Source organism: Cydia strobilella, chromosome 25, assembly GCF_947568885.1.
Source record: "Cydia strobilella chromosome 25, ilCydStro3.1, whole genome shotgun sequence".
NCBI classification, from domain to species: Eukaryota; Metazoa; Arthropoda; class Insecta; order Lepidoptera; family Tortricidae; genus Cydia; species Cydia strobilella.
In genome coordinates this window covers 9362117-9389029 of record NC_086065.1, presented here as the reverse complement: position 1 = coordinate 9389029, position 26913 = coordinate 9362117, and the positions used below count along the sequence as shown (strand labels likewise).

The window sequence follows — 26913 nt, the reverse complement described above, 5'->3', positions numbered from 1 at the left end:
ATATTTATGTGTAACAAATTATCTGTGAAAACTTGTCACATAAATTGTTTTTAAGGCATAGTATGTACCTATAAGTTACTCTATGGTTTCGCTATCATATGGTTCATGGTTGCCAATAAAATATTATATATAAAATATTAAGAGAAAAAAGAAAAGAAAGAAGAATAGGTGCTAGTGCTGCACTCTGGCGGCAGAACGTTGCAGTATATCCCCTATTGTAAAAAACAAACAGATGTTATTATCATATCTTATATTTAATAACAAAATCAAATTCAATTAACCTTCAAGTGTAAAGTATGTGCAACAAATTGATAACAAGTACCTATATAAAAGGTCGTATGGACTGATGAATCAGCAAGTAAATGAGTAAAACATTAAGGTTTGCAATCACAGTTGGTTCGATGTACGGTGGTATTCAAGCATGCTGATAACACTGATTATTGCATACATGCCACAGAGAATGTTACTACAGAAGTCTAACACACACGTGTGTCTTTTATTACACCTACATAATACCATCCATACTACCTGAGAAGAATAGACAATAGTTATTTGTGCAACAAGAAAGGAAAGTTCGTTTTTCTTGCGAGTGTTTATTTTGAGTCCCGAGAAAGCGAAAGAGTCTATAATTGAGTCACGAGCGAAGCGATTGATTCTAAGTTAGAATGAATCTTGTAGGGACTCAAAAACACGAGATGTAAAATAACTTTGCTCTCGTGTTACACACATAATTTTTCACCTCAGTAGTGAGAACATAATAAAGGTAAAAATGTATTACGAATTACACAGAATAATTCAGAAACAAAACAAAAGTAATCAAAGTATGAAGTGGCAGTTCATGGCCTTCACTAAATTAAAAAGCTTCTTTGTTTCACTCCCTGGAGTGAGGAAAGTCGCACTCTCCTCACTCCAGGGAGTGACGAAAGTAGGCTTGTTCGAGCTGCTGAGGTGAAAAAGAACTTCTTAAACTTTTTGTGAAATTTCACAGTTAAGTACATATTTTCGGAAAAACTTATACTTCTTTTGAGTTCTAGACTTTGTGACCCATTTAAAAATCACACCCACTGGGTGTCACCCAGTGACCTGTGTACTGTAAGTCAAAATTTTATCATATCGCTGGCTAAAGATAGTTGAAATTCGACTTAATGTCACTATGATAATATTCAAATTTCAGTTCGATAAAAGTGAAACATAGAACCCTCTAATATTGGGGCAGTGATATTTCAAAATATTTAGATCACCACAGTTACACTCACTAGTATTTTCAGTGCTTTTACTAGTGAGTGTTACCGTAGTGATCTAAATATTAAGTTTCAGAAGTCATACCGATTGTGTGTTTTATGTAATCATTGGCATATGTGTCACAATTATCGAATTTAAACTGTTGTGAGACATACTAACATTAAATAATTTCACGGTTTAGACTCACTTGTTTTAGTCACTCACGCGACATGTCACAATACACGGTCGTAGTGAACGCTGCTCGCACTATTAGTGCTTGAGAAAGGAGACCTTCTCCAGGCTCTCCGAAACATGTTGCGCGAGTGACTAAAACAAATGAGTCTAAACCGTGAAATTATTTAATGTGTCACAATTTATCAAATTCAAAGAATAAAAATAAAAATCTACTTAAAAACAGTGCTATGGATTGCAACAGCATTATGCTGAGTTCCCCACTCCTATTATAGCATTCAGTGTTTACGTTTTTCTTTCATAATGATGTGTGTAATTGGTATACTATGTTGTGGCCTTAAACATGTTTTCTTTCTTGCAACTTTCAAGTCATCTATTCATGCTTGTTATGAGATTAAAGTGACGTGAGTGAAGCTTGAGACTGTTCTTTGAGAAATACAATAATACAATTGTGTTAAAGAAATGTATACATATTTGTGAACTCAACTGGATGATTTTAAAATGTAAACAAAACTACAGATTCAAACTTGACATCATTATGATTTAATCAATCGACAATTATCATTGTGCAATCAGCAGCAACAGTAATTAAGCGGGTGAGGTGTTCAAAATTACCTTTACGCTCTTATTCTCTAAAAATAAGGATGTGTTAGTTTCATTTTGAACATGTTGCCCGCTTAGCAACTTCTGCTGCTGACTGCGCAAGTAACAATATCGGGTATTGGTATTAAATGATCAATCACATAATCTTTGATGAATCAGTTTTCTAATAGTTTAGAGTTTCACTACTGTTTTATTGTTTTCTATGGTAACCACCATTACGAATTATCACTTATTTGGTAATAAACTTCTGTTTGTACTATGTATGCAAGTACATTATGTAATTAAAAGTATTTCTAACAAAAGTATTAGACATATTTTTTTTTACTTATGCTTAAAGATAAGAGTACCTAGGTACTTACTATTAGTAATAAGCTTAGTTATTTAGCAAATACCTTAATGCATATTCAAGAAACAAATTGTAGATCTTCAAAAGACAATTTGAAAGCATTCTAAAAATGTAGGTGCCTGTTGCCTGTAAATAATACTCCTAAATAGCAAATGTACAGACATAAGCTAATAAAATGCTATAAAAAATATCTTTTATCTCATAAAACCGCGATCGTATTGTACGTAATGCGGCTCCGCTCCCAGCTTCTCACGCTCTACTTCTCAACTAACTCTTACATGTACATGTACCATGTAATAATAACTCCTAAATATACAGACGATTCAAACTGATTACTCTAACGGGAATATTCGCAAATAGGCCGGAATTTGCATGGAAACATGGCTTACCTTTTAAAGTCCTGTTGTAAGCAATGCGATCGCTCAAGTAAGTGTTAACGGCGTATTTCTTCTCCGTTTCTTCTCCTAAACGCTTGTCTTCGCCGGTGAGGTATGCAGGCTTGCCTCCCTCACCCAAGCCAGGGATTATCCGAGCCTCATCCTCAAGGATCTGCCTCTCGTAAACATCTTCGTCGGGCTCCAGTATAACCGCTCGCGTAGCGCGTCTTCCTCCGCGCCAGTATTCGAATAAACTCAAAGTAACTAAAACTATCATGAATAGAAAACATAGCTTCACTAGAAAATACAATTTTCTTAACGGTAATTTGAACATTTTAATTCAAAACAAAGTTTCCGTGACCGCCGCCAGCGGCCGAGCGCCCGAGTTTGACGTTGACGTTTTGTTTTGCTAGCCATGTTTTGTTTATGCTTTGATTTTTTAAACAGGAAAGGAGTTTGTAAACATGCTATTCGGCCTAATCCTATTCTTACAATTTTTGTCGGTGTAAAACGGAAATGATTTTAAAGATTATATTTTTTGTTACAGTTATGTTTTTTTTTAAAGATTTGTATACTTTACATAAAAGTAAATACTCAGTATATCTGGGGGCACGGCAGTGCCCCCGCCGAGACGAGCTAAGCGAAGCGCAAGGGCACTACCTACCTTTTCTCGAAGCGCTTCGTCGTTTTTTTGAGCCCTCATAACTTGGGTGTTTCTGGATTACACCAGATAAACAAAATTCTCGGGATATGATGCCAATAGTGGACTTATTAAGCATAAAATATTTCTGTTGCAGAATTCTTATACTATTTTATATATTCATATATAAAAAACCCCGATTTCGTCACTCACTCATCAAAACCTTTAGGGTACTCCCTGAAGTCCTAGGAAGCTTCAATTTGGTATGTAAGATAGTCTTAGTACACAAGCTTGTTTGCCACCGTCGTGGTAAAAAAAAAAAAGAAAAAAAAAGAAATTTAGATAGTTTTTGTTATGGGGAATGATATCTATAGAATAGTTTTCAACCCCAAAATCACCCTGTAAGGGTGAAAAGGGGTTAGAAAAGGGCGTTAGGGGGAAAAGGGGGTTGAAGTTTGTAAGGGGAATCAGTAAAAAGCAGATTGTATAAAAGATGCCCCCAGATAATTTCCCCAAATTTCAGGATTTTTAATAGTAAACCCTTTAAATAAGGGGATGGAAGATTTTCATAAGCAACTTACAAAAATAGGTGAACTTACTTACTTACTCCTCTGGCGCAGCGACCCAAAGTGTGTCTTGGCCTCCAACACGACAGTTCGCCACTGATCCCGGTCCTGTGCAGTTTCTGCCAGACTTAGACCTGGAGCTAGCGCAGAACAGCGTCCACCACATCCGCCCATCGGTACCTAGGTCGCCCGACCGGGCGGCGTGCTGTCGGTTTTCCCTCAAACGCTCTTTTCACCGCCCGATCGTCTCCCAAAATAAGTGAAATGCCACCAAAAACATTTCATGTAAAATGTTGCCAAGACGAAACCATAAGGCTCGCACTGTCAAAAAGTTATCAGATCTTTTGTAAAGCCAAGCTTCTAACTCTACAGGCCCTAACTTCACAAACTCTACACCTTAGTTAAAATATGTGGCATGGCCGTTTTGTTACATAAAAAATAATTTATAGTGAATACATTTTTCACCTTACGCTCATGTGACGGTAGCGAAACGGCTAAGTGTAGAGTCAAAAATAGAGACAAAAATGAAATTCTTGGCGTCCCCTACTATTATTATAGCAGGTTAAATAAAGGCATCTATCAAAGTGATCGTGAAATAAAACCCAGAGTAGCAAATAAATCATGTATTGTAAGTAAGTACAAAACACATCGTACACAGGGAATGTTAAACTTTGTATTCAAGCACCAATGTTTTTTTTATTGAAACATAGGGTAAAGGCATCAGTAGGTCAGCCTAAAACAGACACAAAAATCTGACTAATGGCTTCTTTACCCACAGTGCGAAACGCTAGTTCACAGACCGTCTCTTTTCTGATACAATACAATTCAGCATAATAGTCACTCAGTTCATTTTATATAATACAATCACTTAAAGAGTGATAAACTTCCCCAAATAAATAATTTAAATACTGTACTTAATTTCAAATTCAATAATAATAATGATAACATCAACAACTAGTTGACGCTATTAAACAACAGTCGCAACCGACAACTATGTATACATTTTTGCAATAGAGTAAGGTGAAGAAATGTATACATATTTATGAACTCGACTGTAGGAATCATTAAAAGGACTCCCAGATCCCAAACTACCCATAACATAACCTATACTTCGTTTTTAGCATTAGAATGAACTTCGCAAAAGTAAGCTTGTGGTTTCAAATCGGGCACTTTTTGCGGTAATATTTTTGAAGTAAATTATAAGTATGGAGCGTGCATAAACTGTAGGGGGCAGCACAGGAGACGTCAGATTTTTTGGCGCGAGGCATAAATGTGTAGTTTATGCTTCCAAAGTAGCCCACAAGATGGCAGCACTTGTTTTGGCGTGAAATGTCAATGTACATATGATGTACATGTTTATGGTTCTGATTCAGGCCACGAGATGGCAGACCCTCGAACGCGCACGGTCCCTATTGACCATGCTACATTAGAAGTTTTTATTATTATTAACAATTAAAGAGCCTGATAAACACTGCACGCTTACCTACTTCTGTAGAGTTCATTCTATCTCAAGCTTAAAAAGAGGAAGTTTAGGAACTAAAGCCGAGGAATAATTCTTACATAGGGTACCTGCTATAGGTATTGGCCACTCTTAACAATGAGGCTTCAATTGACTTGAGTGAGAGTGGCCAATTACTATGTAGTGACCAATAACTACATCCTGTTTTTTTTTAATTCCGTTAACTTCGGGATATGCTTAAGTGCATTTAAAGAAACCAAACGGCATAGTAAATTTCCGAAAAAAAAATTTTTTTTTTTCTAAAAAGTACTTCAATGCTGCATTTAAATTGTTGTTATAACGCGGGCATTATATTATAAATTATAATTTATAATAAATTCAAACAAATAATTGAAAACTATGACATATCAATGACATTTCGAATATCGATCGTTCAAGATAGTACTTGCGTTTAGTATAAACTTTTACTAAACACTAAAATCAATATGTAAACAGGTTCTAAGACAAGTGTACATGCTCGTAGGGGCCTTATCAGATAAAAATAAATTATTGATTATCTCCAAAATGGAGTTAATTAGAATACTGGTGGTGGCTTTGAGAAAGTTGCTTAGTTTAAGCTCAGGGAATGCACCCTCGAAATTGGTTCTCTGCCTTTTCGCCGAAAATTGTATTGCAGAATTTCACTTGACAACCAACTTTTCGCCAAAGTTTCATTTGACCGAATTTCATTTCGCAACTTTACATAATCCAACCTAACCTAACCCAACCTAGCAGGGCTCGGAACCGATATTTTTTAAAAACCCCGAAATAGCCCAATATTTTGAATTTTTTTATGCTCATTACGTAGGACTGAATCATGTATTTAGGAAACAATTTTGCATTATTAAAACGTCCCATTAAAAATGAAATTATAAACAAAAGAACGAAAAAGAACGTAATAATACCGGTATTTTTGTACGGAGCAAATACCGGTTTCCGACTCCTGCAACCTAGTACGTCATTTTCATTTCCCAACTATGGGGTTGGGAAATGAAATGGTTGCGAAATAATTATTTGGTAACGATTGGTTTGTCAAATGAAACTTTGGCGAAAAGTTGGTTGCCAAGTGAAATTCGGCAATACAATTTTCGCGAAAAAGGGAGTACAGCCTCGAAATTAACGGGATTAAAAAAAAAACACTGTGTATAGCAGACATAGCAGACACCCTGCCAGTCCAGTTCACTCAATTATTTGCTGAAGAGAATTTTCATTTTTCATTAACTTAACTGATATAATTTCTATAACTAGACACCGTTCAGTATATAGAAGATTTTAGTGTTTTAATGGAGCTAACAGCGTAAAACGAGTATCAGTGGACCTTAATAGTTTAACAATAAGGTTTAGAATAGTGCATCTAACTGTCGTCGCTCCTCTTGGCCCCCGCGCGCTTGAACAGCGCGTCCAGCGCGGCGAGCTGCGCCTTGCCCAACCGCGCGCCCTTCATGTCCAGGACCTGGAGGTACCATCAAGCATTACTTATACATATGTGTCGTTTCCAAGCAAAAGGTACCACATTGTCGCTTGCCATAAGGACGCTCTGACAGGTTATTCTTATAAAGATACGAGCAAATTTGGTCCTTATGGTAAGCGACAACGTGGTACCTTTTGCTTGAAAACGTCACATATGTATAGTGTGACAACTTACGAAAACCAAACAATATCCGTCCATTACCACAGAATACATAATAGTACTACGGAAAGGAAACTTCCTACAAAACCGAAGTTTGACAGCGATTCAGGGTCGAATCATGCTATCCCTTTCTAATATATGGCAGTATCCCTCTCGGCTATTTAGGGTTGTCAAAATTCAAGTCATTATCTTATCTGTGGTCGTGAACGCAAAGGGACGTTAAGTTGGTCCAACCCTAATAATTGCTCGGAGCGATGCTGAACCGAACCCCTCCCCCTCCCGCGGCGCCGCCCACCCCCTCTAGCGGCGCCACCACGAGTTAGACCCCGTACCTTATGGAAGTCCTGCAACGTCGCGTCCTGCAGTAACTGCACGAACTGCGCCACGAAAGCCTCCCCTCCTCCCGCGGCGCCGCCCACCCCCTCTAGCGGCGCCACCACGAGTTAGAACCGTACCTTATGGAAGTCCTGCAAAGTCGCGTCCTGCAGTAACTGCACGAACTGCGCCACGAAGGCCTCCCCCCCTCCCGCGGCGCCGCCCACCCCCTCTAGCGGCGCCACCACGAGTTAGAACCGTACCTTATGGAAGTCCTGCAAAGTCGCGTCCTGCAGTAACTGCACGAACTGCGCCACGAAGGCCTCCCCCCCTCCCGCGGCGCCGCCCACCCCCTCTAGCGGCGCCACCACGAGTTAGAACCGTACCTTATGGAAGTCCTGCAAAGTCGCGTCCTGCAGTAACTGCACGAACTGCGCCACGAAGGCCTCCCCCCCTCCCGCGGCGCCGCCCACCCCCTCTAGCGGCGCCACCACGAGTTAGAACCGTACCTTATGGAAGTCCTGCAAAGTCGCGTCCTGCAGTAACTGCACGAACTGCGCCACGAAGGCCTCCCCCCCTCCCGCGGCGCCGCCCACCCCCTCTAGCGGCGCCACCACGAGTTAGAACCGTACCTTATGGAAGTCCTGCAAAGTCGCGTCCTGCAGTAACTGCACGAACTGCGCCACGAAGGCCTCCCCCCCTCCCGCGGCGCCGCCCACCCCCTCTAGCGGCGCCACCACGAGTTAGAACCGTACCTTATGGAAGTCCTGCAAAGTCGCGTCCTGCAGTAACTGCACGAACTGCGCCACGAAGGCCTCCCCCCCTCCCGCGGCGCCGCCCACCCCCTCTAGCGGCGCCACCACAAGTTAGAACCGTACCTTATGGAAGTCCTGCAACGTCGCGTCCTGCAGTAACTGCACGAACTGCGCCACGAAAGCCTCCCCTCCTCCCGCGGCGCCGCCCACCCCCTCTAGCGGCGCCACCACGAGTTAGAACCGTACCTTATGGAAGTCCTGCAAAGTCGCGTCCTGCAGTAACTGCACGAACTGCGCCACGAAGGCCTCCCCCCCTCCCGCGGCGCCGCCCACCCCCTCTAGCGGCGCCACCACGAGTTAGAACCGTACCTTATGGAAGTCCTGCAAAGTCGCGTCCTGCAGTAACTGCACGAACTGCGCCACGAAGGCCTCCCCCCCTCCCGCGGCGCCGCCCACCCCCTCTAGCGGCGCCACCACGAGTTAGAACCGTACCTTATGGAAGTCCTGCAAAGTCGCGTCCTGCAGTAACTGCACGAACTGCGCCACGAAGGCCTCCCCCCCTCCCGCGGCGCCGCCCACCCCCTCTAGCGGCGCCACCACAAGTTAGAACCGTACCTTATGGAAGTCCTGCAACGTCGCGTCCTGCAGTAACTGCACGAACTGCGCCACGAAAGCCTCCCCTCCTCCCGCGGCGCCGCCCACCCCCTCTAGCGGCGCCACCACGAGTTAGAACCGTACCTTATGGAAGTCCTGCAAAGTCGCGTCCTGCAGTAACTGCACGAACTGCGCCACGAAGGCCTCCCCCCCTCCCGCGGCGCCGCCCACCCCCTCTAGCGGCGCCACCACGAGTTAGAACCGTACCTTATGGAAGTCCTGCAAAGTCGCGTCCTGCAGTAACTGCACGAACTGCGCCACGAAGGCCTCCCCCCCTCCCGCGGCGCCGCCCACCCCCTCTAGCGGCGCCACCACGAGTTAGAACCGTACCTTATGGAAGTCCTGCAAAGTCGCGTCCTGCAGTAACTGCACGAACTGCGCCACGAAGGCCTCCCCCCCTCCCGCGGCGCCGCCCACCCCCTCTAGCGGCGCCACCACGAGTTAGAACCGTACCTTATGGAAGTCCTGCAAAGTCGCGTCCTGCAGTAACTGCACGAACTGCGCCACGAAGGCCTCCCCCCCTCCCGCGGCGCCGCCCACCCCCTCTAGCGGCGCCACCACGAGTTAGAACCGTACCTTATGGAAGTCCTGCAAAGTCGCGTCCTGCAGTAACTGCACGAACTGCGCCACGAAGGCCTCCCCCCCTCCCGCGGCGCCGCCCACCCCCTCTAGCGGCGCCACCACGAGTTAGAACCGTACCTTATGGAAGTCCTGCAAAGTCGCGTCCTGCAGTAACTGCACGAACTGCGCCACGAAGGCCTCCCCCCCTCCCGCGGCGCCGCCCACCCCCTCTAGCGGCGCCATCACGAGTTTGAGGATCATCTCCGCCTTCGTCATCAGTTTGATGACCACTTTGGTGTAGGTGGCGGGCGCGGGGCGCTTTACTTCAGACCCTGAAAGAAAAGTTTTAGTTCTGTGTTTTAAGACGATAGTGGACTGGACGACTGCGTCTCCGTACATTTGTAGTCCCCGTTTTCCTCCCTGAACATTGATGTTATGGAAAATATTTTTACACAATTGACTACTGCACGTGCGGTCACGGTCACTTTATGAGTTCAAGTTACACACACTTCTATAGGGAGCATGCATGAATTATAGAGCACAGCCGTCAGATTTTTGGCGCGAGGCGTAAATGTGAAGTTTATGCTTCCGGTGTAGCTCACAAGATGGCAGAACCTACTATGCACAAGAAAACGTACGAGAACCAGGGCTCGGAACCGGTTTTTTTTTATCCCAAAATAGCCCAATCATTTTTTTTTTATGCTCTTTACGTAGGATTGAATCATGTATTTAGGCAAAGATAGATATAACTCCGTAATAGATGGATACAGTCTAAGGAAAAAACGTGCCTCGAAAATCAAGAAAATTTGATTCTCGTTCAGAGGGCGCTACTAGCTTTGGCCTACTGTCGTATAGATGGCGTTGACGGTTTCGTTTGTTATTTAACAATTTTAACGCATATTAGTGAAAGAACATGGGTCAAAATCATAAAAATAATTAATGCAAATAAAAAAAATCATTTATCCATATTTAAATACATTTTATCGTATTTTTATAAATCTTCATTTTTAGTTTTAAAGTGTGTCGACAGATGGCAGTGAATTTACTGGGGTTACAAAATTTACTATGACAGTACCGCTCTAGTATAAGTTACTCTATGATTTAGGTAACAATTTCGTATTATGAGATTGTCCAATTAAAAATGAAATAATAAACCAAAGAACGAAAAAGAACGTAATAATACCGGTATTTTTTGTATGAAGAAAAAACCGGTTTCTAGCCTTGACGAGAACGGTAGATGGCAGCACTTGCTTTGGTAATGTTTATGTTTCCGATTAAGGCCAAAAGATGGCAGACCCTCCAACGTGCGGCGCACGGTCCCTATATTGATTCCAGTTGGTTGGTTATTATACCTATTGAAGGCAGGTCCAGCAAGGCCGTCTTCAGCATGTGCGTGTCGAGGAGCAGCTGCTCAGCACCCGCCGTCGAGATCGGCTTGCACTTGTATATGTTCTGTATGAACTTCGGGATGAACGAGTTCGCGAATCTACAAACAAAAACAATACAATATACTGATTTAAACTAACACGATTTTCACTCATAATTTAAAACTAACACGGGACTTAATCGCGTACAAACTTACGTTTATTTATGGCCTGACGTTTCGAACGTGACGTCACGTTCGTGGTCACAGGCAGACTGGCGAGGTCTGCCTGTGGTCTCTACTAGTCAACCTAAGCAGAGAGATTGTGAGCGGTGCTACAATCTTGTCTTTAATCTTTATGACATATTGTGATCTCTATGACTTTATGACATATTGCTTTTAGTCACTTTGGCATTTGTCAAATGTCGCAATCGGAACTGAATGGGTCCCTGTTTCACCACGGTGACGACTGCCAGCTGATTGCGACTGCAATTCGCCGTACATTGCTAGTCCAATAAGTAAATTTTCACCTCAGTAGCTCGAACAAGCGTACTTTCGTCACTCCCTGGAGTGAGGAAAATGCGACTTTCCTCACTCCAGGGAGTGAAGACAGTGCGACTTTTCTCACTCCAGGGAGTGAAACAAAGTAGCTTTTTAATTTAGTGAAGGCCATTAACTGCCACTTCATACTTTTATTACAATTTTTTTTTCTGTATTATTCTGTGTAATTCGAAAAACATTTTAACCTTTAATATGTTCTCACTACTGAGGTGAAAAATTATGTGTGCAACACGAGAGCAAAGTTATTTTACATCTCGTGTTTTTTCAATAAACACTCACAAGATTTTTCTTCCACTCCAACTTTCCACTCTTGTTGCACAAATAACTATTAGACGGTCGGTACCGTCGTTACTTCTACCCAGAAATGGACAAGAAATTGTCAGCGTCAGGTGTCAACTGTCAGCGTGGTGGTACAGGCTTGTGTAATCCGTATAATGTGTACATACCTTATACAGAACTGCGTGAAGTACTTCCTCGAGCTCGCCAGGTTGTCTCTGAGGTTGGGCACGGTGTTCTTGAAGTGCATAATGATCTGCGTCACGTACGTGCTCTGGTCGCCGACCGTCTGCACGTGCAGCCACGGAGCACGCGCCATGGCCTGACACACAACATCACACCACACTTACGGTTCAACATATTACTATTGTACTGCCGAGGTGCTCAATAATGTATGTACACGCACTCTAGCGCCTTGGCAATAGAGGAGTGTTCAGATACTTCAGATATTTGTGAACACCTTGGCCGCTCCAGATACATCTGATGGCGACTGTATCTATTCTTTTTTTCACAACTATTAAAAAGCGTCTGGCTTGAATCTTGAATCTAGACTATATAAAGGAGCCAAATCTCTATGTATGAAAAGTGTCCATCAAAAAACAGTAATTAGGCGGCGCCACCATACACCGAAATACTACCAAAAACAACCTACGTAATTTGGTCGGGTTATTTGTTGCCTTATATGGTTCATGTTATACTCATGTCCCGGAGCCTAACTAGCGCCACCGGAGAGATTAGGAACTATTATTTAAAGCTGAAAGCGGTCACTTTTGCAACAATTCTGCCATAAGTGATTGGCATCCTTTCTATACCATCCATACGTCTGATGTGATAGGTATGACAGACAATATGTAGATTAGAATTAATAGAATAGAAAAACTGTACTATTGTGTGCCCTTACAGGGTGTCATGAACTGGCTATATGAAATGTAACACCTTATTATGTACATGACATTTGCTGAGTCGAAGTATGGATGTCATCTTATATCGGTTCCATTTGTCCCTGTAGCGTGTCTGTATGACCCTGAATCGGGTCGATATGACCCAATACTGGGTCGAAGTGACCCTGTGTGAGGTCGAAGCAGGTTCCCCGGAGGACGGGTTCATCACAGGCAGCTCCCAGCTCGCCAACCACTGCAGCGATGCAGTCGCCGATCAGTGCATTGAAGAGCTCCTGCTCCGGCGACAGGTTGATATTACGATGTACCGGGTCGATGTGACCCCGTGCCGGGTCTAACTGACCCAGGACCGGGTCGAACTGACCCTGTACCTGCTCGAATCCGTTACCTGCAGAGCGGGTTCGCAGGCGGCTTCCAGCTCGCCCACGAGCGCGGCGATGCAGTCCCCGATGAGAGCGTGGAAGAGCTCCTGCTCCGGGGACAAGTCGATGCGCTCGGCGAGGCGGGGGACCACCTGACATACAAGTCACATTTACAAAACACTGGATATACAATTATGGATGGCATAGAAAGGATGTCAATCTCTATATATGACAAGTGTCCATAAAAAAACCGGCCAAGTACGAGTCGGACACACACGAAGGGTTCCGTACCATTAACTATAAAAACAGTCACCCATCCAAGTACTGACCCCGCCCGACGTTGCTTAACTTCGGTCAAACACACTGTTATTAAATTATATATAGTCCACCTCATCGCTTTCGATAGAAGAATATACATTCAAACCGGGGATGTTGCGAATATTCGCATCCGCATCCGCATAAAATCGATGCGGAGCTTAATGCGGATACGGATGTGGAATAGTTTTAGCGGCGGCGTAAGTGCTAGGTAATTTCGTCATTAGCCAATAGGAATCTCGTTTCGTTTTTGTGATTCGTCGATCGAGCGGATGCCTATGACGAACAGCGACAAGAAGTGAAAAGTTTGTTTATTTGGACTTTAGTATAGTAATGCGATTGTGGGGCACCTATATTCTTGTTCAAATAATAAGTTTCGTTTTTTTTTAATAAAAATTATGTGAGCCTTTAAAAATCCGCATCCGCTTCCACGTATGTCAAAAAAATCGGCATCCGCAACATCCAAATATTCAATCATCCCTTAAACATACCTCTTCCAAAAAGGTATGTTTTATGGCACAAAACAAAGTGTTACGAAGAGCAACAAGTAGCCTTACCACGACTGTCCCAGCAGTGTCACACTCACATATTCGCTAACGTCTGCGTTAGTGCTATTCCACCTGTCTAATCTGCATTGCGTCTCACTCTCTCAATAAGCAAAATGTGAAACGCAAATTGGACAGATGGAATACCATCTTAACTTACGCACACGCTAGCGAATATTTCAGTGTCAAAGTGGTGGTAGCCGTACATACATACACACATACCGGGTGTTAAGTTACCTTCTCCTTCAACTTCTGTTGCAAATGTACAGTTGTTTCTAAGCAGTACTCCGCCGTAGTGATGACGGATGTCACTCGAGATATCTCCGCCGCACTGTACCGCTGCGTGCTAAAACCGTCACATGAAACATATATTGTCATTGTCGTAATCATTGTGCCACTATCTTCATCTCATCTAGCTAAATGAATTCAATAAATAAATGTCTTATCGATCTATCTATCTATATCAATAATCATCCACAGAGATAAACTATAGGGTACTTATTTGTTTAACAAAGGAGAACAGTTGTTGATTATCTCTTAAAGAACTAACAAGAGATAGGTTCAAAAGTTGGAATCATGAGTTGAAGGTTGCGTTGTGAGGGTTTTAAAGGATGAACAAAGTTAGGTTTAGTTATTAATTTATATCGTTTTAGTTTTATCTAATTGTAGCTTGTTTAGGTTTAATTAGTTTTAAGACATAAGTTTGAAATTTTATTTGACATTGATGTGATAGTAATGTTATAAATTATATTTTTCAATAGCGGGAAATTATGTATTGGGTGTATTCAAAACTGCGGGTGAGGTAAGTTTTATGGAGAAGGGATAACTGTCAGTGATATTTGTCAAAATAAGTGTCAGTCTTGTGGCTAAAAAATAATTAAAGTCCGAAGTATGGTTACCCCACACTAAATACCTAACTGAAGCCTAGCTGTCATACATCTGACTCAAATTTTTTTTGGCAAGTGACAATTACTCTACTACAATTACAATCAAAACACGTAAAATTCTTCCTTCATAAATACTGTGGCAGGCAGTACGTGGTGGCAGGTGATTAATATCCAAAGAGGAAAGTGTTCATGTGAAACTCTTTAAGCTTCTTTGCTAATCGTTACGTTAGGATAACCATGTGAATGTGTATTTTATTTTATTTATTAATCATGTGAAGCCTAAAAAAATGGGTTAAATTAAAACTTTTAAAAAAATACGTACATAAAAATAAAAAATACCAGTAATGCATTGCATGTTTATTTAATTAAGCTTTTTTAATTGACTAAGTACACTTTATATTATAAGAAAATTGTTTATCCAAAATCCGATCGCTCTCTAAAATTGTGTCACATATATTGTAACTAGCCCTAGCACAGGCCCCGGTCTTTTTGGGCTGTTACTGCACACTATGTCTTTAAACGCTGGCTTAAATTAAAATGTATAATTAGAAATAGTGAAAAGTTTGTTGTATATATTTAATAAATAAAAATATAAAAATAAAAATAAAAATACTTTTGATTATTTTAAAAGCATGAGACTTAATTGAGGGGCTTAGTTTAGGGAAGATGTGTGTAAAACATTGATTTAGTATTACCAATTTGAAGTCACTCTGTACAGGGTGGTACTGGTAGTGGTAACGATGGCAGGATGGATGGGTAACAGTACTCACTGGGCCGGTTGGTTGGTAGCCAACGTTTGCAAGTTGGCGACCAGCGCGAGCGTGGTGGTGGCGGCGGCGGCGCGCGGGAGCGCAGCGCGCAGCACGGAGCCGGCGTACGAGCGGAGATACTTTTGGAACACGCCCGCCAACTCTGTACACACAAACATCTCAATCAAAATGCATTTATTCGTTTAACACAGGTACAGTCGAAGGCAAAAATATCGATCCAGACAAATGGCTGAAAAATATGTGAACACGACTTTATTGTTTAAGGTGTAGGAGCACATGTACATATATTTTTGAAACTTTGAGAATGTAAATATATTTATGCCCTTGACTGTACATAGTATTGGTCTTAAGAAATAAAGCATATCGCGATCACTATGTTACGAATTTGTGTATTTTTTTCAAAATTTTAGACCCAGTAGTTTCGGAGATAAAGAAAGAAAGAAAGAAAGAAAGAAAGAAAATACATTTATTTGACGCCACAACATAGTACATAAAAAAAAAGAAAAGCATGCAGACAAAAAAACATTTGGACGCCAAAAAGGATCCCCACTCAGCATAGTGCCGCGGCAAACCGTGGCGCTGGTTTTCTGTGGGGACCTGGCTTAATCTAAAAATAATGGCGACACGTACGCCAACGACACACAAATAAAATTTACATTGACATAAAAATACAAACATTATTAAACAGAAAATTAAGACAAACAAAATATTAATAAAGGGGGGGATGGTCATTTTTTGTATATTTTCTTGAATAATTTCTAAGCTGTTTATCCTAAAATTATAGAAAATATATCTGAGTTTCTCACAATGAGCTCTTTCATTTGATATGTAACACGATATAGTTTGAAAAACTTTATTTTTTAATTTTCTAATTTACCTCCAAAAAGTGGTCCCTATGTTTAAATTTTATTTGTTTACATTACATGTCCATCTTTGGGTCACAAACTTACATATGTATACCAAATTTCAACTTAATTGGTCCAGTAGTTTCGGAGAAAATAGGCTGTGACAGACGGACAGACGGACAGACGCACGAGTGATTCTATAAGGGTTCCGTTTTTTCCTTTTGAGGTACGGAAACCTAAAAATTACAATAAAAGAAAAATTGACAATAATAATTAAAAAAACAATAAATATTAAATAATACTGAACGTTGTTGACATAACGTAAATTTTAAAGAGAGATAGCATAGTCATAGTACAAATAATGTCAATAATATATTATTAAAATACGCTATAAATCATTATCATTCAAGAACTGCTGTACACTTTAACATTTTTCAATTAGCAGTGATTTTACTGTTTTCTTAAAATGTGCAATATTTAATTCTTCAATAGTATGCGGAATTTAATTAAAGTAGTAGGAACAGGCCTCCGTCGGCCTCCTACCTAGCATGGGCTCCCCGGTAGTGAGGTGCGCGCACTGCACTAGACACTTCTTGTAGAACAGGAACAGGTCGGCGCACGAGGAGAGCACGGCGCCGGCCTCCGCCGCCGGCGCTGTCGGCGCCAGGGGGGTCTTCGCGTCCTGCGCGGAGTTAACATAGAAGTAGATTAACCCCTCGAGTCTCAGCCGTGTAAACAATAAGCGTCGGAGCCCCAGGGTTTACTGACTGACCTGTATGAACCTGTCCATGAGCGAGGCCAGGTTGGAGTCGAGGCTGCTGATGTAGATGGACAGGTAGGGCTCGAAGCAGGAGCCGATGATGCCGACCCACGGCCCGCCCGGCCGCGCGGCGCCGCCCAGGCTCCCGGGCTGTGCATGGTGACGGTGACGGTGACAGGTCAATGTTAGTGGACTGGTGGAGCGAAGTGCCCCCCTTTAAATACACTTACTAACGGCCGAGTGCCGCTGGCAAATAATCATAACTATTCACACTATAAAAGGCAGCGCGCTTCTTGCGCTCTTGCTCTTACATACAGGGTGCCTGGGGCGCCCTTCAAACTAAAAGGTCGGGCGAAGCGCGCGCCCTTACAGCTTGCGGCGCCCTTCAAACTAAAAGGTGCGCTCCACAAATATTTTCAAAACACATTATTTTACATAAAATTCATGAGTTAGGTAGGTACAGTAATCATGCAGTTAGGTACAGTCCGTTAACTCTATAACATAAGTAGCGGCTTACCAAATGCACCTAAGTTCATTGTTTCTTTAAAATACATATACTTTTTTGTTTTCGAGTAAAACAGCTGTGACATACGGACAGAGAGACGAATGAACGGACAGATAGACATGACGAAAATATAAGGGTTTCGATTTTTCCATTTTGGCTAAAAGGACCCTAAAAAGAATATACAACGCGCCATTGTAAACCTTATTACAGTGCACTAAGGTTAATAATAAACTTTCACCGTGTGCGTCCGTGGCGGCGTGGCCACGGTCAGTCACCTTTGACCGAAGTTAAATCGACACGAGTTGCAAACTTGCCAATTATCTATTCGCACATGTATGGTAAAACGTTTTACAAGTACATATGGCAATTTGAATTTTCGAGACAGTCACGTAATGTGCTAATTATCGCACTAGTGCGGTAAAGTGGCACCGTATGTACTGTATAAGAGCTTACGTCTTTGGCGTCTGCGTCGAACACGGCGTGCGGGTCCACGACCACGTCGAGCTCCGCGCCGGCGCCGGCGGGCAGCGCCGCGCCTGCGCACACCACCACATCTTACTTACTTACACTTCCACAGATCTCAGTCAGGTATATAACTCCAATATTATGCTTTACTGTATTCGATTTGGTGTTTCTTTAAGACCTTTAACCTCGTAAGGCCCACCATACAAAGTTTCCCTATTTTTAATTTGAACCTTGTTGTATAGAAGATTAGGGTGACTTTCTTTTGTTTTAGAAAACAATGAAACAAAAGAATTGCTACTTAATTCAGTTAGTGTAAGGTTCAAATTAGATTGAAACAGAGTGAACATTATTGTGATGCACATTGGGCCTTACGAGGTTAAAGTACGATTCCCACCGAACGAGCGTTTGTTTGTACGGCCGCGAGCCGGTCGGCTCCTCGCGGACGCGACCGGCTCCGGTCGGACTCCGTCGCTTCTGCCATACATGATGTAGGCACATTGAAAATGCGCTCCGGCGCGGCCCGACTCCGGCCGGTCGGCGGGAAACGTACATAAGTCTATCCTGTAGTCTAACTATAAACAAAAACTTATCAAGAAAAATGCAATTTATATTTGTTGAAATTATTTATTGTACAATGGACAGAAGGGCCTTTTATGGGCCTCCGGTAGTAACTCACCGTCATCTTGGAATCGTTTGTGCAGCAATAACTCGAAGGCATATGTCTTCTGTATGGCGTAGAGAAGTAACTTCACATCGAGTTCGCTTCTCCGCGCCGCTAACAACGCCGTTAGTTGAGTTTTCGTCACCTACAAATATAAACTGTATTATAAGTAAAACAAACAAAAAACAACCCTCCTTTATTTAGTTTAAAATTTTAATGCGTGTGAGCTAAGGAGGTATTTATCAAGTGTCCACTTTGTACTTACCTCACAATTGTTACAAAAAATGGTACCTCCGAAAAGTTTTACCTCATAAAACTGCAAGTCACAAATATTTAGCTCACAAAAGTGCGTAGCTATTCTTTCACTAAGCCTTTACGACCTCGGAAAGACTTTGCCAGCGTCATCTTTGAGGGCCAATAAATACCCTTTGGTTGAACCTTTGATATTGGCGGAACCCCTGTCTAAAACTGCGAAATTCGTGTACAGTTTTTTTGATGTATACTAACACTTATTGAAACAAATGTAGAGGCCCAACGGAGCCGACATGTCTCAGTGATAAAGGCTCCTTTTAAATATGTAGATAAAAAAAAAAAAAAATACCCTTTGAGTCACGCGTAGCGACGCTCAATATGTGTGAGTTATCTATTAAAATTGTTACCTCACAAAAGTGCGTAGTAATTCGCTCACTAAGCTTCCATGACCTCGGAAACACGTTACCAGCGCCATCTTCAAAGGCTAGTAAATGCCTCTTCAGCCACGCGTAGCGGCGCTCCACGTGCGTGAGCCACGCGCATTCTTGTTCCGCGGAGAACAGGTGCTCGTATTCCTGCGACAAACAACAACTTAAAGTCACCTTATACAAAAAAAATGTGACCACAAAACAATATCAACATCATTTTATGTAGTTCATCAGCAACTTCAACTTTATATCTAATTTATAGGATTTAAAATTAGATCTATTTAATCGTATTTTTCATAAATCGATGAATAAATATTCATAATTTCAGCCGCACCAGCTATTTAAACACTACTAAGTAGTCATCTCTGGAGGACCAAATAATTCTTGCACCGTGTCAAAATGAATGCTTGCCCCGGTAATAAAATGTATTGTGTTAGTTGTGAGCTCTCACCTGCAGTTGCATGGTGGTGAACCACGTCAGCAGCTCGCGCTTTACTTTAGGCTCTAGTGCGTCCACCACGCCGCACGCTTCGCTTAACGTCTTCGCCGAGACCGTGCTGGCTTTACCAGCTGAAACAATAAATTGACTCATTATCGTATTACGAAGTAAAATACGAAATACAAATGAAGGATACATATTGTTAACTTGTGAAGTTAACAGCGCCATCTATCTGACCCTTTATGTACTTAATCGAAACCTAGATCGCATGTCAATAGATCGATAATAAATAGGCATCCAATAAGGGTTCACAGTTCCCAATGCAGTCCATAGGTGGCGCTGTAATCAATGAGTAATCGATTTAGGCTAGTGAATTTAGAATAGAATAGAATAGAATATTTATTTGCTTGAATACGTAACAATCAGATCTTATAAAATAGTTGGACACAGTATTCAGTCGACACAACATCAACATGCAAAATATTTACATAATGGTACAATAAGGTACATTCATTAATTACTAACATGCAATCATTAAAACACTATCATAATAAAACAATGTCAATGAAATTAAATAGAAAAAAAATGAGAATTATGGTACATTAGTCAAAAGTAAAATAAAATAAAATAAATTACATATGTCAAATAAAAAACTGTCATTTTAAATATTACGTTTTAAATTTTAAATAATCCTTAACACTATAAAAGCAATGTTCATGTAGCCATTCAGTTAATTTTATTTTAAATACGTTCCCTTTCAACATTCTCAGCTCTATAGGGAGGTTATTGTATATTACAACACACATATTAAAAGCATTTCTCCTATATATATCAGAGGTACAGGCTGGCTGGTATAGTAGATGTTGGTACTGAGCCCGGAGTTGTCTTGCGAACATTTCCTCGCGCTTTATAAAGTACTCCGGGTGGTTTATTGTAAAAATACATACTTTTAAAATGTACATACAGGCTAGGGGGAGAATGTGAAACTTTTGGAAAAGAGGTCTGCACGTGTCATCATATTTAACGCCACCCAATGCTCGTATACAATATTTCTGGACCATGAATGCCCTCTGGACCTCAACAGAATTACCCCACAGTAGCAGGCCGTAATTAAGGGTAGATGACACATATCCATGGTAAGCTGCTAACGCGGCCCGAGTGGAAATTGTATTTTTAAGATTTCTCAGGGCAAAAACAAATCGCGCTAGTTTAGAACACACTGCGTCGATATGATGTTTCCAGTTTAAATGTTCATCAATAATTATGCCTAAGAATTTGGCACTATGAGATTTTACAATTGGAGTATTATTAAGATTAATAGTTAGATTCACAGTTAAATTCGAATTACGATGATGAAATTGTGTAAACAGAGTTTTATTAACATTAATATTTAGGTCATTACATTCTATCCATGTATTAACATCTGCTAATGCTTTATTTATGTCCGATTCATAAGTATTCACGTCAGTTCCTTTTACTATTAAGGTAGTATCATCGGCAAAAATTATACACCTTTGCGATGTTGATTGTGGAAGATCATTTATGTATAATAAGAACAACAAAGGGCCTAAATTACTTCCTTGTGGCACCCCTGTCTCATTGACACGACACTGAGATCTAAACTTTCTCTTTAAAAGATTGTTCCCTTCTGTGACCATTCTCGCAATTTCCGTGCACTGTGTTCGGTTGGTCAGGTAACTTTTCATCCAATCTAGAACATTACCTCTGATACCAAGGCATTCAAGCTTGGAAAGGAGTTTCGAGTGATTTACACAGTCAAAAGCTTTGCTCATGTCAAGAAATATACATGTCACTGGTAATTTGTCATTATTAGCCTCTGATATGTCCTTGATAAATTCGAAGCAGGCCAGTTCAGTTGACCGCTCCTTTCGAAAACCAAATTGGTCTGGTGATAGAATATTATACAAAGTTAAGTAATCAGTTAGTCTCACAAACATAGCCTTCTCCATAATCTTTGAAATAACGGGGACCAAAGTAATAGGCCTATAATTATTCGGGTCTTTTCGGTCGCCTTTCTTGAGTAGCGGCTTAACAATTGACATTTTTAATTGTTTAGGAAAAATACCTTGAACAAATGAGAGGTTAATTAAGTGCGCCATGGGACGGCATAAATGTACAGCATTACTTTTAAGTAAAATGGTTGATATGTCGTCATAGCCACATGACTTACTGTTTTTCAACGACATAATCAGTTTAAGCACTTCTTGGTCATCAACAGGCCGTAGAAACATAGATTTAGCATGATTGTTACTGCAATAAATTTTATAATGTGGCCCATTAAATGAAACATGCTTTTTAACTATATCTATAAAAAAGTCATTAAAAATATTACAGATGTCCTGGGGGTTATTGTATGTCATATTATTGTAAGTCAAAGAATTTATATCATTGTCATGGTCACTGCAAGAGCTACTACTATTAATCAAATTCCAAGTCGCTTTGCACTTATTTTTGTTTGATTGTATGTACTGATTACTGTGCAGCTGCTGAGATTTATGTATACATTTTTTTAAAGTGCGGCTGTACCGCTTAAAATGAGTTTTGTTATGTTTATTGTTATTATTTTGGTGCCTACACATCATATATAACTTACGTTTAACATTACATGATTTCTTTAGAATAAAGTATTTTACTTTCCAAATATACTCGAAACGAAGCACACGCTTGTTTTGTCTCAGACTCCCTCAAGATCCTCCGACATCCGCTCACGTGCCGACAGATATGGTGGAAATATTAATTGTCTACGGGTAAGGTTCGGTACCTCAATCGGTGCGCCGAGATGGTATCTCGGAGGCCTCGGAGCTGCTAGTTCGAATATCGCTTGAGACTAGTGTGTTTTTCCAATTATCCTTTATTTGATAACATTGTAGTGTAGTGTAGTGTAGTGTAGTGTAGTGTAGTGTAGTGTAGTGTAGTGTAGTGTAGTGAGCGGTGTCGGTGTAACCTGTGAAGGCCTCCTTGAAGTCGGCTAGGATCTGCGCGGCGAGCGCGCGCCGCAGCGCGGTGACGTCATCGCGGAGCGCGCTCAGCGAGCGGATGTCGCGGTAGCGCTCGAAGTGTTCCAGCACCTGCCGGACATCAACATATCACTGTGATATTAAGATAAGATAATATGGGGCGTTTTCTATGAAAAGGGACCTTATTGTCGATGGCGCTTACGCCGCACGGCGTCGCGCGGCATTGTAATTATATCGGAGCATCGTTTATAATAGCGTAAGCGCCATCGACAATGAGGTCCCTTTTTATAGAAAATACCACATATTTTATTAATTTAAAACTAATTTGTTTTATAAAATGGTAAATATACAATTTATACTTAAATACTAGTACATTCATAGATTCAACTCAAAATATTAGTCGTCATAAGCAAAACTTCATAAATTACTGTTCGTTTCAAAACTATGGAGCTTTGTTTTTAATCCGGCTCGAAGGACCATAAAATGTAAGGGCCACTTGTCACTTTCCATCACATAATTTGTACACAAATTCTGTTAGAAACGTCCTTTTTACACTGTATACTAATAAAATTGTATTTTAATTTTAAATGTAATTTAATGCTAATTTTAATTGTAATTTATTTTAATTGTGTTCGAACTGTATATTAATAAAATTGTATTTTAATTTTAAATGTAATTTAATGCTAATTTTAATTGTAATTTATTTATTTTATAACATAACATTTTGCGCATTATTCTCACTCTCTTTGACATTTGTATGCCAACCGGCAAAACATAGTGCTCAATGTATACCTACACCTAAGACCCATGTATACCTATGTTCTACAAATAAAGCATTCTGATTCTGATTCTACAGATGAAGCCCCGTCTCTGATGGAAAGCCACAGGTAGCTACTTGTTTTTGATGAGGTGGAGCATAATAAATCGATTGATGGACCAGACGCCAAGGATTTCTTAACAGTGCTATTAATGTCCTGAGTTGAGGGTTCCGCACAGGGAGAACCGACAACAATGAGGGAGAGAACTACCGAGTTTTTCCATCTTGCTATGTTGAAGAAATGTATGGAGATAATACTGTACAATATCCTGTTGGCTTTAATTACCTGCATGACAGCTTGTAAAGGTGGCAACAAGGCACTATATTGCCTTTGCGACGCCATAGCTCGTAACGAGGTTGCAGCCCCACATAACATATGATAATGATTCAGGGCAGTGATGGCGGCGGTGAGGTTGCTCTTCGCTCGGTCTAATTGTTTGATCTCTGCGGTGATCTCCCGCACCATGCTCTCGCTGCGCCCCGCTTTCTTGTTTATGTCCGTCACCTGAGTTAACAACGATCCAAATGTTTAATAAACTTGAACCTCCTCGTATATAAATAGAGTCAGGCTAATAGACCGTTAATGGGCAGAAGACATAAGATCTATCACAAAGGTAGAAGACATACTTAAGAAAGTAAGGCAGCTAAAATGGCGATGGACAGGACATATGACCAGAGAAAGTAGAACAAAATGGACGAAAATTATTACAGAATGGCTCCCACAAGATGGAAAAAAGGAAGCAAGGTGGCCAATTTAAAAGATGGAAAGATGACATCAATAAAATTGGAGGAACAGAATGGCCTAAAAAGCCAACAACAGAGAGGAATGGAAGAAGCTGGAAGAGGCCTTTGTGTCACAGGACACGCTGGACCAAACCAAGAAAACAATGCGAGGAAAACTGATATACAAGGATGTGCAGTTTAGTTACCAGCAATGAAGGCTATAATAATAATAAAAAATATAAAAAATGCAAAAAATGCAAAAAAAATATAAAAAATGCAGCCTGTCATTTGTATCATGAAAACAAAAACCTTACTAAAATTGGCACAGTTGTTAACACTATGGTGGAGCACAGGACATAAGCATATATAACATTATTTTTTTGCTAATATAATAAATTTACATTCAACTTAGAAAGAGGATGTAAATCATTATGAACTTCTCTTTAGATAGTGTCTATTGAACTGCAAGGACTTAGCTACGAGACTTAGTATGATGCTACTTTCTGGTTGTGAGCAAGTTAGCTTGCTTCTTGCATGTCGAGAGAAGCATCTCAAGTTTTACAATGAATGACTTAACCTGTAAAGCTAAGTCAGAGATACATTGCTGAGCCTGCAACAGTCCCTCATGTCCATCCTGCCGCTGCTGCGCCTGGTCTCTCACAAGACGCCTGATGTCTGCCTCCACACCCGCCAGTCGCATCTCACAGCGAGCTGCTGCACTATCTACTCCTGCTAGAGACTGCTCTGTTGGAAACACTCGGTTGATGTAGGATACTGCGTCAAACTGAAATAAGTACAAGTTTTATTGCTCTTTTCTTCAATTAACAGCACTAATTATGCATCTAAGGTCAGTGAAGAAAAAAAAATATTCAGTAAATAGGCCACTAGAGTATAGGAAGTCATCTATACTCTACTATCTAGGTTAGGTAAATTATTAAATCTTGTTAAAATGATCTAGAAATATGAGGAGTGCAAAATAAAGGTCTTACCTTACCTACGAAATTTCAAAATGAATGGGGAAACATTTTGTAAATATGGAATGCTGAAGAATTTTGTACCAATAATTCTTTGAGTATATTCAAACGTTAAAATAAGTAGAAACTAAATGTTTTAGACCAAGCAGCGGTATGGCAATGTATGGACAGTAATATTATTAAAGTGAGTGTAGCCGGCCTCCAGGGTCCCTGCCATCTGCCAAATCGGTTATTAGCTAATAAAATAAGAAAACAAGTATGAGAAAACGGTCAAGAATATTGTATGTGAAAGCAAAGGGTTACATTTTAAATTTTTAATGTTTTCAAGAATTTCTTATTAAACTTAGGACGTCATATTGTAATTATAACTTGACTGATGCTAAGGTAATAATTTTAATACATACTACAGTGGTAAATAAGCATCAGAACGTGTTAAAGTATAGAAATCTGCTTTGTTTACCTCTTCGCTATCGAACTGCTCCGAGCCGCCCATGAACTCCTCGATGCGGCTCGTCACGGACTCGGGGAAGCTGATCTGCACCTCCGGCCCCACATCCTTGTCTTCCAGCCCGTTGGACTCCATGCTTCACCCTAATTCTGCTGAAATCATTCGTCTCCAACTCCTCAAATCTCAAATCAAATATTAGGATTAACTGTCACTGTCAAAAGTGTCAAATGGATATAAGTGTTAACGTCACTTTTCCTGTGCGTTTTGATGTGCAAAATGCAACCAACCTCCTTTCAATAATTTCGATTTCATGGTAAAGCATAGCCAGGGTTCATTTGGCGTGAATCCAACCTAGTTTGTGGCTGTGAATGGTATTAAAAGAAGGTTTAATTTTTATTTTAATGTATTCCTTAAAATAATTACATTTTAATAACAAAACGCAAAAATGACAGTTTTGAAGCGTTTTTATAAAGTGCTTAACTTTGCTCCGGCTCTCCGGCGAAAGTCTTGTCATCGTTTTATCTCCGTAGAAAGGTTTAAAATACCCCTCAGCGAGTGACGGTTCGGATGGTGACGGATGGTCGTCGACCGTCACGACCGTGCATTGTTTTCAGTTTTTATTCGCGCTCGCTTCGAAGTTGCCGTGATCCGGAGCGCCATGCCGCACCTCGCGCCGATCTAAACAAAGCCTTGTGTTTTGTATAAAGTTTGTTGTTATACTCTGAACCAGTGAAGTGCAGTGAGTGACCATGGCTCGTTTGACTGAGGAGATGGTGATAGCGCGTTCCAAACAGTCGGATTTATCGTCTATAAAGAAGTTGAACTGCTGGTGAGTGTTATTATATTAGGGTATTATTAAGGGCACGGCGTGTATAATTGGCGTTCCGGTCGCCGAGCATTTGCATTGTAGCGCGGTTGTCGTGAGAGCTTTATTCTTGAACCTGGGTTTTGCGCGATTTCTACAAACTGTACTAACCAGCTGTTTTGTTGCAGCGTTACAGCTGATAGAAACTCAGTAAAAGTAGAATGTGTATGTATGCTAAGGTGAAATCTACTTAAACTTGTCCTAAACTGAGGCTTGAATAAATTGGTAGATTCTAATTGGAATCTAAATAGAATGAGGTAGTAAGGTGATTCTCTTGAGACGTTTCCATTTGTTGACTAAGAACTATTTTGGTCTCTGTTTATTGGAAGACTTATCAAATTAAATCAGCTTCACTATGAATATAAAAGTAGAGAAATATATTCTACAGCTTAAAAATAAATTAAAAATGTATGTTGA

General features: G+C 40.9%; 4 protein-coding genes across 8 annotated transcripts in view; 1 reads left to right on the top strand and 3 right to left on the bottom strand.

The window, feature by feature from the left end:
* Positions 1–3218, bottom strand: part of LOC134752641 (polypeptide N-acetylgalactosaminyltransferase 1-like) — a 50748-nt gene extending 47530 nt beyond the window's left edge. Inside the window, exon 1 of the mRNA XM_063688311.1 lies at positions 2752–3218. Within this exon, the coding sequence (XP_063544381.1) occupies positions 2752–3073 (322 nt within the window). The 5' untranslated portion in view covers positions 3074–3218. The remainder of the gene's footprint in view (positions 1–2751) is intronic.
* The window catches only part of LOC134752769 (protein ERGIC-53), a 182043-nt gene that overhangs the window by 27929 nt on the left and 127201 nt on the right, over positions 1–26913 (bottom strand). The gene's annotated exons all lie outside the window — the stretch shown is intronic.
* On the bottom strand, positions 4554–25818 carry LOC134752676 (vacuolar protein sorting-associated protein 53 homolog). Its single transcript, XM_063688352.1, has 17 exons — positions 25644–25818; positions 24787–24993; positions 23773–23991; positions 22657–22780; positions 19704–19822; positions 19232–19399; positions 18588–18717; positions 17900–17982; positions 16954–17091; positions 16725–16863; positions 15337–15478; positions 13917–14025; positions 12846–12971; positions 11729–11880; positions 10711–10844; positions 9497–9690; positions 4554–6896 (listed from the first exon to the last, which is right to left on the bottom strand). Exons 1-17 carry the CDS (start codon positions 25764–25766, stop codon positions 6798–6800), a joined length of 2406 nt encoding a protein of 801 aa, XP_063544422.1. The 5' UTR covers positions 25767–25818; the 3' UTR covers positions 4554–6797.
* LOC134752655 (cilia- and flagella-associated protein 410) overlaps positions 26204–26913 on the top strand; it is a 41386-nt gene continuing 40676 nt past the window's right edge. For 2 of the 5 annotated variants that reach the window (XM_063688326.1, XM_063688325.1), the window contains exon 1: positions 26204–26460. In XM_063688326.1, the coding sequence (XP_063544396.1) occupies positions 26381–26460 (80 nt within the window). In that variant the 5' untranslated portion in view covers positions 26204–26380. The remainder of the gene's footprint in view (positions 26461–26913) is intronic. The other 3 variants (XM_063688328.1, XM_063688327.1, XM_063688329.1) reach the window with 2 other exon arrangements.

Coding starts and splice junctions, on each gene's coding strand:
- LOC134752676 (XM_063688352.1), bottom strand. CDS start 25,766: ATGGAGTCCAACGGGCTGGAAGACAAGGATGTGGGGCCGGAGGTGCAG. Junction 18,718..19,231: donor TTACTACGCACTTTTGTGAG/GTAACAATTTTA, acceptor TTATATTTGTAG/GTGACGAAAACTCAACTAAC. Junction 10,845..11,728: donor TTCACGCAGTTCTGTATAAG/GTATGTACACAT, acceptor TTTTGTTTGTAG/ATTCGCGAACTCGTTCATCC.